The sequence below is a fragment of the Castor canadensis genome, chromosome 5 (genome assembly GCF_047511655.1).
Source record: "Castor canadensis chromosome 5, mCasCan1.hap1v2, whole genome shotgun sequence".
In the NCBI taxonomy this organism is placed as follows: Eukaryota; Metazoa; Chordata; class Mammalia; order Rodentia; family Castoridae; genus Castor; species Castor canadensis.
Window position 1 is genome coordinate 57,358,331 of NC_133390.1, and position 18,974 is coordinate 57,377,304.

The 18,974-nt window shown below is 35.3% G+C and overlaps 1 protein-coding gene across 1 annotated transcript in view; it reads left to right on the forward strand.

The window, feature by feature from the left end:
- Window positions 1-1,451: 1,451 nt before the first annotated feature.
- LOC141423237 (leukocyte surface antigen CD47-like) overlaps window positions 1,452-18,974 on the forward strand; it is a gene marked incomplete at its 5' end in the record, with an annotated part of 40,331 nt that continues 22,808 nt past the window's right edge. Inside the window, one exon of the mRNA XM_074073055.1 lies at window positions 1,452-1,806. Coding sequence (XP_073929156.1) covers window positions 1,452-1,806 — 355 coding nt within the window. The remainder of the gene's footprint in view (window positions 1,807-18,974) is intronic.

Below are 18,974 nucleotides of genomic sequence, written 5' to 3' on the forward strand. Positions count from 1 at the left end.
CTGCGGATGCCCACAAGGCTGATTCAGAGTTAAAATTCCCCCAAAGAATTACTAAAAGGATATTCCCCTAACGATAACAACTTGGGGAGGTCTAGTTTTATAGTATCTCCTCATATGTTTATAGCACAGAATTGTTTAGGGAGCATTTGCCTAAGCTTCCTCCTTTGATGCTCACCACAGTTCTATGAAGTCACCCAGTGTTTGTTGTTGACCCTTTTACTTAGAGTAAACCAAGGTATAGAAAAATGAATCTCTTAATGTTGCATACCAAAAAATGGCAGACACAGGTTTTGACCTGGGCTTTTTTTGAAAAATATTGTCCAGGTCATATTCCATTATGCATTTTTGTATTCAATTCAAGGATCATTTATTGAGTAATAATTATTCTGAGAATGATAACATCCTGTGCCCTTGATTTTTTATTACAGCTTGTATGAAAAGAAGAATAATTAAGGGCGAACTATTAACAAAGTTAAAGTCTTATTTATATTGTTAATACATTGATAGTGGACATTTTTCTTCAAAAATGTTCAGTGTTTACTTAGATGAAAGAGTTTGATAAATGGCTGAATAATATGGAAGACAAATAGGCTTTCTCCCCTTTCTTGTGTGTTTTATTGAATGGTGAGTGCTTGCCATTCAGCCCCTCTTGTGGAAGGCAGCTGTTGGTACTTTGTACCATTGAGAGGAGTTGATGGAAATATACTCTGCTTTAGCAGACTCTGCTGCTGGTTTCAACTTGTTTCTTTGATTTTTGAGTGGCTGTCAGTTTCAAGAAGCAGAAATACCTGTAATATACATTTGGAAATTGTTCTGTAGCTTCCATGAAACATGGCTGGGGGTGGGGAAGTCTTTCCATTCAATTGCATGTCATCCTTTGTAAGACTGTGCATACAAAATATCTCTTGCTGTCAATATTTTGCAATAGGAACATAACGTGGAGAATTTTTTTTATTGTTAGTATTCTAAGAATTTCCATCCTAATAGAAAGATGTGATTTCATCTGATTTACTTTATATATTAAAGGACAATAGAACCAGCTACTTTTTTTTGAAAATAGAACATAAAGATAAATTTATCAGCTTAGCAAGTTCTATATAGACATTGAGATTTTATATGATACTTGGTTTTATTTTTCTCTTCAAAAATTTTCCATGTATTATAAGAACAATTTCTGCATATATTAGTGGGCATAAATAATTACATTAAGGCTTCCAAAACCAGATACCATACCTGCATGTTCTAACACCATTGCTGAATTTATTCCCCAGAATGAAAGATGATAAATAGTTTGTATTAATGAGAATAAATTGCAAAAAGTTATAGTGTTTCCTACCACTGTTTGCTTATGTGAGCAGTTGAAGTACTGTCATTTATCTTAAGGATTTGTAACATAGACAAGATCTTAAGGTATAGAATTGTGTAATTAAATACAATATTTGTGTTTTTCCTTTCCAGGTTCAGCACAACTACTATTTAATAAAACCGACTTTGTAGAATTCACAGCTTGTAATGAAACTGTTGTCATCCCATGCTTTATTTCTAATTTGGGGACAAAAAACATTAACGAATTGTATATAAAGTGGATATTTAAAGGAAAAAACGTTTTAATCTTTGATGGAGCTGTAAACAGATCCTCTCCACATGCTGAGTTTTCAAGTGCAAAAATTGACATCACAGAATTACTAAAAGGAAATGCCTCTTTGAAGTTGAATAAGGTTCATGCGATTGTAGGAAACTACACTTGTGAAGTAACAGAATTAATTAGAGAAGGCGAAACAACTGTAGAGCTAAAATATCGTGTTGGTAAGTGATGTGGTTTTAATATGGTCTGTCCCCTATGAAACTTATGTTGAAATTCGAATGCCATTGTGATAGTGTTGGGAGGGAGCCTTTTAATAGGTGATTAGGTCATTAAGAAGGTCTAATGCCCATTTTGAGGGAGTGGGTTAATTCTCCAGGGAGTGGATTGTTATTAAGAAAGTCCACCCCTCGTGTTTTTTCTCTACGGCACATATTTGCTTCCGCTTTAGCTTAATGTGATACTGTGGAACAGCACATGGTTCTCACTAGAAGAGTTGCAGATGATATGAACACACTCTTGGGCTTCTCAGGTTCCAGAACCATGTCTCAGTTATTATGTGATAATAACAGAAAACAGACAAGACAATAAGATTTCCATAAAAGCTTCCTTTTCATTTGTCTTGCTACAACTGATACTATTAGAAAATGGGCAAAATGGGAGTAGGAATTGCTTTGAATAAAAAAATCAGGCTATTAATAATAAATATTGATATAATATTTATAAACTTTAAGATAATAATTCTATATTATTTGCTCATCTATTTCTTTTTTGCAATAAAACCCACTTAAAGTTAGTTCATTTATGTATTGTGTAGTTCTCAAATTTTGGTCTGTAGGCTGTTACGTTTGAATGATGGTTCCTGGGGTAACCTACCTTGCATTTCTGTTTTCAGTCATCAGAAGTACTTCAATTCATGTTAAATTAATTTTCAAGTGTCTTTCTAATTACTTAGACATTTTAGACATAGACCAAGTGTTGGCTAGTCCCAGCCTGTTCTCTTTAGAAAGAATAGCATAAGAAGGAAGATCATGGTTAGAAATTATGTTATCATGGATGATTCCTGGAAGTTTGTTTTCTTTTGTATTCTTTCCATAGCCAGGATGTAAGTGAACTAGGCTAGGAATCTAACTTGGTCAAATTCAGGGTTCAATATTAGTGCCCTGATTCTGTCTGCTCTTCACAAACTTAAGTTGGTGAGTTGGGTAAAGCAGTGATGTTAATTGAAGTAAACAGTCTTCTTTCTTTTTCTTCCTGTATTAGCTTTAACCATATTCAAGGGCATTCTAACTTTCTATTTTTAAAACTCTATTTAGAATCACCAGGGATATTACAGATTTTGGGATTGACAGTTTTTGAGAACCTCTGCTCTGGATGGGATCAGAACAATTGGATCACCTGACTTCCTTTTGTTCTTCTAGCTTTTACTGTAAAAAAATATGCTATCAGATTTGTAATGGGAAGTTAGTTTGATGAAATATTTTGTCATAGTTTAGGATTGGAAATCAAGAGATCTGAGTTATATACCCTATTCAACAACTTACTATTCACCTATGTGATCTTGAGAAGTTACTCTACTGTGTCCAAGTTGCATCATCTCTAAAATAGGGATGAAAATAGACATTTTGCTTTTATGTGTCTACACTATCTGATGAGTATCAAATGAGATCACACATGTAGAAGTTCTCTGAAAACTGATGTGTGTTGCAAATGTTACTTTTTTCCTATGATGTTTATAAGACAGCAAATTGCTGAAGCTGGCCTGCAGTGTTGGGAGAGGAATTTGTATAGAGGGAGGAATGGGCAGGAGTTGACTCAGAAAGTAAGGAGAATTTGGAAGGTTTTTCTGCTTAGAAACTTCATTTATGTTGTAACTTTGCCATTAATATTCATTTGGGCTGAGGAACTCTTTCTTTAAATGTATACATTTGGGAGGCATTCGCACTGTGATGACTAGAGAGAGATAATCTAACATCTAATTGGAAGTTTTTGGAGAGAATGTACAGTTTCATGGGAATGAAGAACAAGACATGAGGAACAATAACTTTGGAGGTGATGTAGGTCACTGAGAGGAAAATGGTAAATGTAGGTTCTGAGACTTAAAAGACCCAATGAGGGAATGAGATTGAATGGGAAGGGAATGCCAGTAATTGAGATGAAGAAAGAGTTTATACTTTTGTGTGTGATTATTTTATCTTTCTTTGTTTTCAAAATACCCTACAAAAATAAAAGAAAGGATTACTTTTTTGAGCCACTTAAATGAGAACATATTGTTTTATTACAGAGAATGTAGACAATTCTACCCCAGTTTTGAGACATTTGACTTTGTACCCATTTGTTTTGACTTCCTTTTCTTTTTATTAGTGTATATTATCATACAAAGGAGATTCATCATGATGTTTCTGTAGATGCATACAATATACTTTGATCGAATTCATCTGTTGTATTCTCTTAATTACCTTCTCTACTCCCTCCTTTTTCAATGTATAGTGGGTTTCACAATGCTGTCTTCTTATAGATGTAAATTTCCATCAAGTTCACCTCAGATCATCCTCTTCTTCCCCTACCAGTGACTTTTATATTCCTGTCCCACTCTTATGATCATTTTTGTCCTAGATTCTGTGTATTGGTAAAACATATGATATTTGAGCTTATCTCTTGCAAAATGATGATCTCCAGTAATATCAACTTTCCTGCAAATGACATAATTTCATTCTTCTTTATGGATTAATAACTGCATATATATATATATATATATATATATATCACATTTTCTTTATACTTTAATTGGTTGTTGGGCTCCTAGGCTAATTTCATAGCTTGACTATTATAAATAGTGCTACAATAATCATGTGTATGAGGATATCCCTCTGTATTCTAACTTCAGGTATATGTGCAAGAGTGATATATAGCAGAGTCAGGTTTATCTGTTTTTAGTTTTTTGAGGAATCTCCATACCTATTTCTCCCACATCCTTGCCACTATTCATTGTTTGTTTTCTTCATGATTTTCATTCTGACTGGTGTGGGATGGCATCTCAGTGTTGTTTTGATTTGTGTTTCCTTTATGGCTAGGAATGTAAGAATGCTGAACATTTCTTTATGCATTTATTAGTCATTTGTATTTCTTCTTCTGAGAATTGTCTGTTCAGTTCATTTATCCATTTTTATTATCTCAGTTATTGGTTCTTTAGGTGTGAGTTTTTTGTATAGTCTGAATTGTTAGGAAAACGCTGCACATCGCACACAAAGGAGGCTCATGAGAGGTATCTCATGTCCAAAAGTTTAATAAGCAGGCTGGCTGGTCAAGAAAAATGGCACAGCAGCTTCTCTCGGCAGGTCTGGCCTTAAGTAGCATTTGGGAGAAAGCGAGGGCTAGGGATAGGCAAAAAGAGGTGGCAGGAGATAAGAGACAGTGGGGCTTTGTTCTGCAAGGGATGAAACCAGCTGAGGCTCAGGCTGCTGAATGGTGGCAAGGGACAGTTCTTATCATGAATAATAATCCTTTATCTGATGAGTTGCTGGTGAAGATTTTCTCCCATTTTGTGGATTATCTCTTCACTCTGGTAATTAGTTCCTTTACTGGGCAGAAACTTTAATTGTATGCAATCTCATTTGTCAATTCTGGGCAATTGGAGTTAGAAAGGCATTACCTATGCCTGTATCGTCCAGTGATTTCCAATAGTAATTTCAAGTGTTCAGGGCTTACATTGTGATCTTTATCCATTTTCAATAGATTTCATATAAGATGAGAGACAGGAGTCTAGTTTCGGTCCTCTACATGTGAATATTCCAGTACCATTTGTTGAAGAGGCTGTATTTTCTCCAGTGTATGTTTTTGGCTTTTATCTATTTATATGAAGAATTGGTATTGGTATTTTAATGGGAATTGGATTGAATTTGTAGATTGCTTTTAGTAGTCATTTTCACAATTTAATTCTGCCAAACCATGAACGTGGGAAGTCTTTATGTCTTCTAGTGTCTTCTTCAATTTTTTTTCTTTGCCATTTTATAGATTTTTGTTGTAGAGGTCTTTGTCTACCTTAGTTAAGGTTATTCCTGATTTCTTTCATTGTTGCTATATACAAGAGCTCTTGATTTTTTTATGTTGCTTTTGTATCCAGCTCCATTGCCAAAAGTGTTTGTCAGATCTAGGAGTTTGTTGTTGTTGGAGTTTATAGGTTCTTTTAAACATAGGATCATATCATTTTCATATACAGATAATTTAACTTCTTCCTTTCCTACTTGTATCTCTTTTGTTTTTTTCTCTTATTTCATTGACTAGGAATTTAAGCATTATTTTGAATATGAGTGGATACCCTTTTTTTGTTCCTGTCTTTAAGGGACATTGTTACAGCTTTTTTCTTTTTACTATGGTGTTGACTCTTGGTTTCTCATATATTTTCTTTATTATGTTGAGGTACATTCCTTCTATTCTTAGTTTCTCCATATCTTTTTATCATGAATGAGTGGTGAATTTTTCTGAAGGCTTTTTCAGCAGCTATTGAAATGATGATGTGGTTTTTGTTCATGATTCTGTTTAGGTCCTATATTATGTTTACTGATGTGCATATGTTGAATCATCCTTGCCACCCTGGAAGGATTCCAGCTTGATCATGGTGTATGGTCTTTGCAATGTGTTCAGTTGCAAGTGTTTTATTAAAAGCTTTTGCATTTCTGTTCATCAAGGAAACCCATCTATAACTTTCTTTTTTATTGTGTCCTTGTTAAGTTTTGGAATCAGAGTAATCCTTGCTTCATAGAACATATTCATTAGCATTCCTTCCTTTTCTGTTTTATGGTATAGCATCAAGAGCATTGGTGTTAGCTCTTCTTTAAAGGTCTGGTAGAATTCAGCACTGTATTTGTCTGGTCCTGGGCTTTACTTTCTTAGGAGACTCTGCATTACTGCTTCAATATCATTGCTTGTTATTGATTTGTTTAATGGTTTATTTCCTCTTGGTTCAATTTTGGTAAGTCTTACGTATCTAGAAATTTATTCAGTTCTCTAGGTTTTTCAGTTTATTAGAATATGTTTTCAAAGTATTCCCAAATTATCCTCTGAATTTTATTATTATTTGTTGTTAATTTCCCAGTTTTCATCTCTAATTTTATTAATATGGTTTGTGTTCCTTCTTTTATGAATTTGGCTAAGAGTTTATTGATATTGCTTACCTTTTCAAAGAACTATTTTTGTTTTACTGACTCTTTGTATTTTTTAGTGTCCATTTTGTTTCTGCCCTAATCTTTGTTATTTTTTTCCACCTACTGATTTGGGGTTTAGTTTGTTCTTGTCTGTTCTACAAGGTTGATGTGCATCATTAGGTTATTTCAGATCTCTTTGATTTTTAAAAATAATTTTATTGTAAATACATTACTTAAACTTTTTTTATTGTTGTGCTGGGAGGGGGTACACTGTTGCATTTACAAAAGTTCTTTTACTCATAACTTCAAACTTTCCTTTTATCATTGCCTTTGTTGTATCACAAAGTTCTGATAAGTTGTGTTGTCATTTTTATTTGATTGTAGGAATTTTAACATTTCCTTTCATCTTCCTTTAATGACCCACTTGTTAAGCAGTGTATTTTTCAGTGTATTTGAATACTTTCTGTTGCTGTTGCTTTCTAGTTTTATTCCATTGTGGTCTGATAGAATATAAGGAGTTATTTCAGTTTTCTTGTATTTGTTAAGACTTGCTTTATGTCATAAAGTATGTTCTGTTCAGGAGAATGTTCCATGGGCTGCTGAGAAGAATGTGTATTTTGCAGCTGTCGGATGAAATGTTCTGTAGAAATCTGTTAAGTCCACTTGGTGTGTAGTGTCATTTTATTTGGAATGTTCTTTGTTGATTTTTTTTCCTGGATGACCTATTTATTGATGAGCATTTAGTCACCCACAATTATTGTGTTGGGGTCTCTGTGCTTTTTTGTTCAGTAGTGTTTGTTTTATGAAATTGGGTGTGCCAGTGTTTGCTGTGTATGTGTTTATGATTGTTATATTATCTTGATTGACTGTTCACTATATCAATATGAATTGCTCTTCTTTGTCTCTTCTGACTAATTTTGGTTTGAAGCCTGTTTCACCAGATGTGAATATAGCTGCTCTTGCTTGTTTTCAGGCTCTAAAGGCTTGGAAAATCTTTTTTCCATCTTGCACTCTAAGTCTATATTTTCTTTTCCAGTGAAGCTCATTTCTTGTAGGCAATAAATTGTCACATCTTGTTTTTTAATCCAGCCTGCCAGTTTATGTCTTTTGATTGGAGAATAGAGACCATTAACATTCATAATTATTAGTGAAATGTGTGAAATATTTCCTCTGATGTTTGTTTCTTTGTTAATCTTCATTTGCTTATCCACTTGTTCTGTAGGATTTATTCTTTTCCATATTTTCCTGGTTGCATTTATATTCCTCTTCTTTGTGTAGAATTCCTTTAAATGTCTTCAATTCTGTTGTCAAAATCTTTTAGTTTTTTTTTAATCACAGAAGGTTTTTATTCATCTATCAACTATGAAGTCTAGATACATTAATATAAGTTGACAGTTATTTTCTTTCAGGGCTTGGAATACATCATTCTATACCCTCATTGCTTTTTAGTTTCTATTGGGAAATTTGCTGTTATTCCAATGTGTTTGTTTGTAGGTGAATTTTTCACTTCTGTCTTTGCAATGTTTAATATTCTTTTAAAATTTTTTCATATTTAGTGTTTTAACTGTAAAACACCTTGGAGAGGTTCTTTTTTAATCTCATCTGTTCAGTGTCCTAAAAGTTTCCTGCACCTGAATAACCCTCTCTTTCTTAATACTGGGTAAAATTTGTGCTATTATTTCACTTGACCCATGATATCTTCACTTCATCCAAGTCCCCATCAGCTCACAAGCTATTCTCTAGACTGCTGCAGTTCCCAGGTCCAGTGCTGGACTCTGGGTTTAATGACTCTCCAGTTATGTCATTTAGGTCTGTGCTATTTTTAAGATGTACCTGTAGCCAGTGGCAAGGCTGTGTTGGTCTCAGAACTCTTAGATTCTGTAAGGCTTTATGTGATGTGATTGGTGTAGTCCTGTAGTTTGGAAAGTCCCTGAAGCAAAGCTGGCCTGTCTGGCCTGGGGATCCCACCCACTGTGGCTGTACTCAACATACTGTCTCCTGGCAAGCTTCCGACTCCCTGCTTATTCCACACCCAGCAGCAACCACTCTTCAGCAACTGCCAGTGTGTTCATGAGATGCTAGTGTAGTCAAAGCTACATACCACCAGTCTTAATCTCCTTAGCATTTTTGGAGGATGTTTGGTGTGAGAATGGCTGTTGCACTTGATGTTCTGTTAGGAGAGATGCCAGATGATGTTATCCCACTGTCATTTTGCTCACCACCTCTCATTTTAATTTTTTGAAATAATTATTGTTTCACATTAAGATTCAAAGATAGAGAAATGTTGTCTTCATTCAGTCTCCTCCAGTCATTATTTCTTATGTAACAGTAGCACAGAATCAAAACCAGCAAGTTCACAATGGTACAGTGTGTATGAATGATTCTCTGTCATTTCATCTTGTATATATTTGTGTAACTACCACAGCAATTGGGATATAGAGCTATTTAATCAGCACAAACAACTTCCTTAAACTAACATTTCATAGTCACATATACCTCCAGTTTCAACTATTGCTAACCTGGCAAATGGCAGCTTGTCTTCCATATCTGTAATTTTGTCATTCAACACTGTTATATAAATGAAATCTTACAATTTGTGACCTATTGAGGTTGACTTTTTCTTTTTTTTTTTTTCATTTTTCTTTTTCTTTTATTATTCATATGTGCATACAAGGCTTGGTTCATTTCTCCCCCCTGCCCCCACCCCCTCCCTTACCACCCGCTCCGCCCCCTCCCGCTCCTCCCCTCAATACCCAGCAGAAACTATTTTGCCCTTATCTCTAATTTTGTTGTAGAGAGAGTATAAGCAATAATAGGAAGGAACAAGGGGTTTTGCTGGTTGAGATAAGGATAGCTATACAGGGCATTGACTCACATTGATTTGCTGTGCGTGTGTGTTACCTTCTAGGTTAATTCTTTTTGATCTAACCTTTTCTCTAGTACCTGTTCCCCTTTTCCTATTGGCCTCAGTTGCTTTAAGGTATCTGCTTTAGTTTCTCTGTGTTAAGGGCAACAAATGCTAGCTAGTTTTTTAGGTGTCTTACCTATCCTCACCCCTCCCTTGTGTGCTCTCACTTTTATCATGTGCTCATAGTCCAATCCCCTTGTTGTGTTTGCCCTTGATCTAATGTCCACATATGAGGGAGAACATACGATTTTTGGTTTTTTGAGCCAGGCTAACCTCACTCAGAATGATGTTCTCCAATTCCATCCATTTACCAGCGAATGATAACATTTCGTTCTTCTTCATGGCTGCATAAAATTCCATTGTGTATAGATACCACATTTTCTTAATCCATTCGTCAATGGTGGGGCATCTTGGCTGCTTCCATAACTTGGCTATTGTGAATAGTGCCGCAATAAACATGGATGTGCAGGTGCCTCTGGAGTAACAGTCTTTTGGGTATATCCCCAAGAGTGGTATTGCTGGATCAAATGGTAGATCGATGTCCAGCTTTTTAAGTAGCCTCCAAATATTTTTCCAGAGTGGTTGTACTAGTCTACATTCCCACCAACAGTGTAAGAGGGTTCCTTTTTCCCCCGCATCCTCGCCAACACCTGTTGTTGGTGGTGTTGCTGATGATGGCTATTCTAACAGGGGTGAGGTGGAATCTTAGTGTGCTTTTAATTTGCATTTCCTTTATTGCTAGAGATGGTGAGCATTTTTTCATGTGTTTTCTGGCCATTTGAATTTCTTCTTTTGAGAAAGTTCTGTTTAGTTCACATGCCCATTTCTTTATTGGTTCATTAGTTTTGGGAGAATTTAGTTTTTTAAGTTCCCTGTATATTCTGGTTATCAGTCCTTTGTCTGATGTATAATTGGCAAATATTTTCTCCCACTCTGTGGGTGTTCTCTTCAGTTTAGAGACCATTTCTTTTGATGAACAGAAGCTTTTTAGTTTTATGAGGTCCCATTTATCTATGCTATCTCTTAGTTGCTGTGTTGCTGGGGTTTCATTGAGAAAGTTCTTACCTATACCTACTAACTCCAGAGTATTTCCTACTCTTTCTTGTATCAACTTAAGAGTTTGGGGTCTGATATTAAGATCCTTGATCCATTTTGAGTTAATCTTGGTATAGGGTGATATCCATGGATCTAGTTTCAGTTTTTTGCAGACTGCTAACCAGTTTTCCCAGCAGTTTTTGTTGAAGAGGCTGCTATTTCTCCATCGTATATTTTTAGCTCCTTTGTCAAAGATAAGTTGCTCATAGTTGTGTGGCTTCATATCTGGATCCTCTATTCTGTTCCACTGGTCTTCATGTCTGTTTTTGTGCCAGTACCATGCTGTTTTTATTGTTATTGCTTTGTAATATAGTTTGAAGTCAGGTATTGTGATACCTCCTGCATTGTTCTTTTGACTGAGTATTGCCTTGGCTATTCGTGGCCTCTTGTGTTTCCATATAAATTTCACCGTAGATTTTTCAATCTCTTTAATGAATGTCATTGGAATTTTGATGGGAATTGCATTAAACATGTAGATTACTTTGGGGAGTATCGACATTTTTACTATGTTGATTCTACCAATCCATGAGCATGGGAGATCTCTCCACTTTCTATAGTCTTCCTCAATCTCTTTCTTCAGAAGTTTATAGTTTTCCTTGTAGAGGTCTTTCACATCTTTTGTTAGGTTTACACCTAGGTATTTGATTTTTTTTGAGGCTATTGTAAATGGAATTGTTTTCATACATTCTTTTTCAGTTTGCTCATTGTTAGTGTATAGAAATGCTAATGATTTTTCTATGTTGATTTTATATCCTGCTACCTTGCTATAGCTATTGATGATGTCTAGAAGCTTCTGAGTAGAGTTTTTTGGGTCTTTAAGGTATAGGATCATGTCATCTGCAAATAGGGATATTTTGACAGTTTCTTTACCTATTTGTATTCCTTTTATTCCTTCTTCTTGCCTAATTGCTCTGGCTAGGAATCCCAGTGCTATGTTGAATAGGAGTGGAGATAGTGGGCATCCTTGTCTGGTTCCTGATTTTAGAGGGAATGGTTTTAATTTTTCTCCGTTAAGTATAATGCTGGCTGTAGGTTTGTCATATATAGCTTTTATAATGTTCAGGAACTTTCCTTCTATTCCTAGTTTTCTTAGAGCTTTTATCATGAAATGATGTTGGATCTTATCAAAGGCTTTTTCTGCATCTATTGAGATGATCAAGTGGTTTTTGTCTTTGCTTCTGTTAATGTGGTTTATTACGTTTATTGATTTTCGTATGTTGAACCACCCCTGCATCCCTGGGATGAAGCCTACCTGGTTGTGGTGAATAATCTTTTTGATGTGTTGCTGAATTCGGTTTGCCATTATTTTGTTGAGGATTTTTGCATCAGTGTTCATTAAGGAGATTGGCCTATAGTTCTCCTTTTTGGAGGTGTCTTTGCCTGGTTTTGGGATAAGTGTAATACTGGCTTCATAAAAAGTGTTAGGCAGTTTTCCTTCCCTTTCTATTTCATGGAACAGTTTAAGGAGGGTTGGTATCAGTTCTTCTTTAAAGGTCTGATAGAATTCAGCAGAGAATCCATCAGGTCCTGGACTTTTCTTTTTGGGGAGACTCTTGATTGCTGCTTCAATTTCATTTTGTGTTATAGGTCTATTCAGGTGATTAATTTCCTCTTGGTTCAGTTTTGGATGATCATATGTATCTAGAAATCTGTCCATTTCTTTTAGATTTTCAAATTTATTTGAATATAGGTTCTCAAAGTAGTCTCTGATGATTTCCTGGACTTCCATGGTGTTTGTTGTTATCTCCCCTTTTGCATTCCTAATTCTACTAATTTGGGTTTTTTCTCTCCTCATTTTAGTCAGGTTTGCCAGGGGTCTATCGATCTTGTTTATTTTTTCAAAGAACCAACTTTTTGTTTCATTAATTCTTTGTATGTTTTTTTTGGTTTCTATTTCGTTGATTTCAGCTCTTATTTTTATTATTTCTCTCCTTCTATTTGTTTTGGGATTTGCTTGTTCTTGTTTTTCTAGGAGTTTGAGATGTATCATTAGGTCATTGATTTGGGATCTTTCAATCTTTTTAATATATGCACTCATGGCTATAAACTTTCCTCTCAAGACTGCCTTAGCTGTGTCCCATAGGTTCTGGTAGGTTGTGTTTTCATTTTCATTGACTTCCAGGAACTTTTTAATTTCCTCTTTTATTGCATCGATGATCCACTCTTCATTAAGTAATGAGTTATTTAGTTTCCAGCTGTTTGCATGTTTTTTGTCTTTACTTTTGTTGTTGAGTTCTACTTTTACTGCATTGTGGTCAGATAGTATGCACGGTATTATTTCTATTTTCTTATATTTGCTGAGGCTTGTTTTGTGCCCTAGGATATGATCTATTTTGGAGAAGGTTCCATGGGCTGCTGAGAAGAATGTATATTGTGTAGAGGTTAGATGAAATGTTCTGTAGACATCTACTAGGTCCACTTGATCTATTGCATATTTTAGATCTTGGATTTCTTTATTGAGTTTTTGTTTGGATGACCTTTTTCTTAGCAACATGCCCTTGAAGTTGTTTTACATAGCAATAGTTATTTCTTCTCCTTCTTTTACTTTCTTTTCTTTCCTCGTTTTTCATTTTTTTTTTTTTTGAGAGGTTTCCATGATGTAGATGTACCACAGTTTATTTAACCATTCACTTATTGTAGGACATTTTGGTTATTTGCAGTTTGGGACCATAACAAATGAAGCTGCTATGAATTGTGTACATTTCTTGTTGGTATACTTTTTCTTTCTCTGGGATAAGAATAGCTATTGGCTTTTACGGTAAATGCAGTCTTGGTTTCTCAAGAAGCTGCAACCTGTTTTAAAGAGGCTGTTCCATTGGCTGTTCCATTTTACATTTTCATCAGCAACATAAAAAGTAATGCAGTTTCTCCACATCCTTATATATCTGGGGCACTATTTTATACCCATTTTTAATCAGACAAGTAAATAAAAAAAAATAACTCCTCTGCACAAAAAGATAAAAATGGAACAGGATTCCTACTAGGGATTATACATTTCTTATAATAATGATGAAATTTAGGTATTAGAAACCATTTTTACAATGTTGTGTTGTTTTGCAAATGTAGGAACTCACATAATAGAGAATTGAACTACACTTAGTAGAACAAAGGTACTGGTGGCCACTAATTGTACCTTTCTTTTGAGCACTAAGACTGATGTGGGTTTGTTTGGATTTTGCTGTTGAGTTGAGCTCTCCTTATGTACTCTATAGATACTAACCCCTTTATTAAGTTTTCAAATATTTTCTGCCATTATGCAGGTTTTCTCTTCACTTTTTGAATGTTTCCTTACTGGGCATATATTTTTAGCTTGATGTGATCCAGTATGTCTATTTTTGCTTTTGCTGCCTATGCTTTTGGGGTCTTATCCAAAAAAATCATTGCTTATTCTAATGTTCTGATATAGTTACCTAATGTTTTCCTCTAGTTGTTTTTATACTTTCAGGTCTTACATTTAAGTCCTTAATCCATTTTTACTTTTTTTTATATTTTAAGAGATAGGGGTTTAGCTAGTTTCATTTTTCTGCATATGGATATACAGCTTTTCCAGCATCATTTATTGAAAAGATTGTCAAAAAGCCCCTAAATAATCCAATCAAAAACCTGGCAATAAGCAGGCTACCAGTAACTCACACCTGTAATCCTAGCTACGTGGGAGGCTGAGATTGAGAAGATTGTGGTTCAAGGCCAACCTGAGCAAAAAGTTCACAAGGTTCCCTTCTCAGTCAATCCTGGGTGCAGTGGCACATTTCTGTCATCCCAGCTATGGCACCTATTTTCGGTGAATCATGATTCTGTCTGGTGTGGGCAAAAAAGCAAACCCTGTATCCAAGATAAACCACAGAAAAAGGGCTTCAGGCCTGCCTAACAAGCACCAAGTCCTGAGTTCAAACCCCAGTACTAACACACACACACACACACACACACACAAAGAAAACAAAAGAAAAAAAATTTGGGCAATAGACCTAAATAGACATTTAAATAAAAACCCTGAAAATGATGGCCTAGAGCTATATAAAAAATGCTCAACATCACTAACCATCAGAGAAATAGAAAGTCACGGCAGGACATTACTCCACTCCAGTTAGAATGGCTATTATCAAAAAGACAAAACATAAGAAGTTCTGACAGGGATGTATAGAAAAGGGAACACATTCGCACTGCTGGTGAGGATATAATTTAGTACAGCCATTATGGAAAACAGTATGGAGGTTCCTGAAAAAAAATAAAAATAGATCTACTGTTATAATACAGCAATCCCAGTACTGGGTATATGTGCTAATGACATGGAAGTGGTATGTTGAAGAGGCATCTGGACTCCCATGTTCATTACAGCATTATTCACAATATCCAAGAAACAGAACCAACCTAAATGTTATCACTGATGAATGAATAAAGAAAATTTGACTTTTCAGTCATGAGAAAGGGATAAAATCTTTGTAATAATCTGGAAAGATCTAGAGGTCATTACGTTAAGTGAAATAATCCACACACAGAAGTACTGCATGGTCTCACTCATGTGAATCTAAAAAACTTGATCTCATAGAATTAAGAGCAGGATAATGATTATCCAAAGCTGGGGAAGCTAGGAAGAGTGGGATAGGAACAAGTTATTCAATTTTTTGGTACTGAATCAAAAAATTAGGAGAAATAAGTACTGGTGTTCTGTTGCACAGTGGGGTGCTTATAGATAGTGATAATGTTTTATATTTCAAAAACTAGAATGTTTTCACCACAAAGAAATGATAAATGTTTGAGGAGATACTTGAACACTAATTTATTCATGTATCAAAATATCCTATGACACCCTATAATTATGTATCAGTTATATATGTATTAGAAAATTAATCTATAGTCACAAAAGTATTATCTTCAATACACTGACTAAACTGTTTTTATGACTACTGTAACCTTCCATAGTCCATGTAATGAATTTCTACTAAGGACAGGGAAAAACACCGAGTTATGAAAAGATAATATCTCCACAATGGAATTTACAATGTTGTTATAATCTCAGCATCAGTGCAAGCGTTTTACCAAGATTTAACGTTATAAGCTTACAGAAGAAATAAATGGCTATCATTATGGAGTCAAAGCTCATGAGGATTCTCACATTCTGATATTGGTGGGCAGAGCAGTGGTGGAGTCAAATGAATACTGTTGGTTTAAAAACAATATTCTTTCTTTAAGAATTATTCTATTAGGAAATATTCATTGTACAGGAGGGATTCATTGTGACAATTCCAAATAGGCTTATATTGTACATTTGTTACATTGCCCCCACTGTCCGTTTCTCCCCATCAACTTCTTCCCCATCCCACTTAAAGCAATTGCAAGAGGTGTCTTTGTTCTATTTCATATGAAGTCCATCAACCCTATTCCCTCACCTTAATCTCCTTCATTTACCCTCCCCCTCTCATAAGTATCCCTCTCCCACATGTACCTGTTTTACCTTCCTAACTTTCATTATTAATATCTAAGTCGATGGTCAAAGTGGTTTCTCAATGTGTTCCTGCTGTGAGTATATTTTACTTTGGTCCATTCAACCCCTTCCATTACTCTGCCTTACGCTTACCTCCCACAGCTTTCAGTACATATCCTTATATCCTCTACCTTCACAGATGTTATGTTTTATGATATTGTTGACACTCTATCATTCTTTTTTCCTTTCCTGAGTTCCATAGAGTAGTTACACTATTACAAACATGTTCTATGTATACATTTGTATATGACCATGTTTCTTTTTGTGTATATGTTAATCTTTTGGATCTGTCTTCCACATGTGAGGGAAAGTGTGCAGCCTTTATCTTTCTGAACCTGACTTACTTCACTTAACATGATGTCCTCCAATTGCATCTATTTACCTTCAACCACATGGTGTTATTCTCTCTTTTAGCTGAGTAAAACTCCATTGTTTATGTATATATATAAACAATGAAGAACATGTATATATACCACATGTTCTTGATCCATTCATCACTTGTAGGGCATCTGGATTGCTTCCATAGCTTGGCTCTTGAAAATAGTGCTGCAATAAACATCGGTATGTAAGTGTCTATATTGTAACCTGACTTGGTTCCTTTGGATATGTGCCCAGGAGTGGTATCCCACTCATGGCAGTTGTATTTTTAGTTTTTTGAGAAATCTCTTACCACTTTCCATAATGGTTGTAGTAATTTGCTTTCCCACCAACAATGTATAAGGGTTCTTGTTTTACCACATCCTTGCCAGCATTTATTGTTTTTGCTCTTGAACATGGCCATTCTAACTGGGGTGAGATGAAATCATAGTGTAGTTTAGATTTACCTCACTTTTATAGCCAGGGAAGTTGAATATTTCTTCATGTATTTATAGACATCTGTACCTCTTCCTTTGAAAATTCCTTATTCAATTCATGTGCCTATTTCTTCACTGGGATTTAGTTCTTTGGGGGCTGAGTTTTTGAGTTCCTTATAGATTCTGGATATTAGTCCCTTATTGAGTAAATAGTTGGCAAAATTTTTTTCTCCCATTTTGTGGGTAGTCTCTTAAGTGACTATGTTTTGCTGTGCAGAAGCTTTTTAGTTAGATGCAATCCCTTTTTAAATTCTTTCTCTTAGATGCTGAGGCACTGGAGTTCTATTTAGGAAGTTGTACTCTATGCCTGTATGTTGTAGTGTGTTTCAAATTACTTCCTGCAATTGTTTCAAAGCTTTAGGTCTTACTTTGATCCATTTTAAGTTGATATTGATACAGAGTGAGAGACAGTGATCTTGTTTCAGTCTTCTACATGTGGATATCCATTTTCTCCAGCAACATTTGTGTGCTTATCACTGTAGCTGCATGGGTTTATGTCTGAGTCTTCTATTCTAATCCATTGGTCTTCATATCTGTTTTTGTGCAAATACCATGCTGTTTGTATTGTTATTGCTTTTGTTTGTCTCAGTCAGATGTGTCTCTTGTAAACAACATATGGTCAGGTCTTGTTTTTTAACCCAATTTGGTATTCTGTGCCTTTCAATTGGGGCATTGAGGCCATTAACATTCAGTGTTAGTGACAAGAGTTAGGTGGTGTTTCCAGTCATTTTTATTCCCCTGATGTTTACTTTCCCTCTAGTCCTTGTTTACTAGTCTGCATGACCAAAAGGTTTTATTCTTTTTTGTATCTTCTTGTCTGACTCTATTTTCTTCTGTGTGTAAGAGTCCTTTAAGTATTTTCTGCAGTGCTAGTTTGGTCGTCATGAATTCTTTTAGTTTTTGCTTGTTGTAGAAAGTTTTCATATCTTCTTTATGGCCAGGGATGGTGAACATTTTTTTAGGTGTTTTTAGGCCATTTGGATTTCTTCCTTAGAAAAAGTTTTGTTTAGTTCAGTTGCCCATTTTTTTATTGGTTCATTGATTTTGGAGGCATTTAGTTTTTGAGCTCTCTGTATATTCTGGTTATCAGTCCTTTGTCGGATGTATAGCTGGCAAATATTTTCTCCCACTCTGTGGGTGGTCTCTTCAATTTTGAGACCATTTGTTTTGTTGTGCAGAAGCTTTTTCATTTCATGTAGTGACATTTGTTCATCCTTTCTCTTAGTTGCTGGGCTGATGGAGTTCTGAGGAAGTCCTTGCCTATACCTATTGTTTCCAGAATATTCCCTGCTCTTTTCTGTACTAACTAGAAGGTTTAGGGTCAGATATTAAGGTCTTTAATCCACTTTGAGTTGATACTTGTACAGGGTAATGGACATGGATCAGTTTTCTACAGGCAGGTGTTCAGTTTTCCCAGTAACATTTGTTGAAGAGGCTGTCTTTTTCTCCATCATATGTTTTGGGCAACTTTGTAAAAATTAGGTGGGCATAGCTGTGTGAATTCATATTTGTGTCCCCTATTCTGTTCCACTGGTCTTCATATCTGTTTTTGTGCCAGTACCATGCTGTTTTTATTGCTATGGCTCTGTAGTATAGTTTGAAGTCAGGTTTTGTGATATCTCCAGTGTTGCTCTTTTTGCTTGGTATTGCTTTGGATATTCATGGTTTTTTGTGTTTCCAAATGAACTTTAGGGTAGATTTTTCAATCTCTGTGATGAAAATCATTGGGATTTTGATGGGAATTGCATTGAACATGAAGATTGCTTTTGGTAGTATAGCCATTTTCACTATGTTGATTCTGCCAATCCATGAGCACGGGAGATCTTTCCACCTTCTGTACAATTTCTTTTTTCAATGGTTTGTAGTTCTCCTTGTAGAGGTCATTTACATCCTTTGTTAAGTTTAGTCC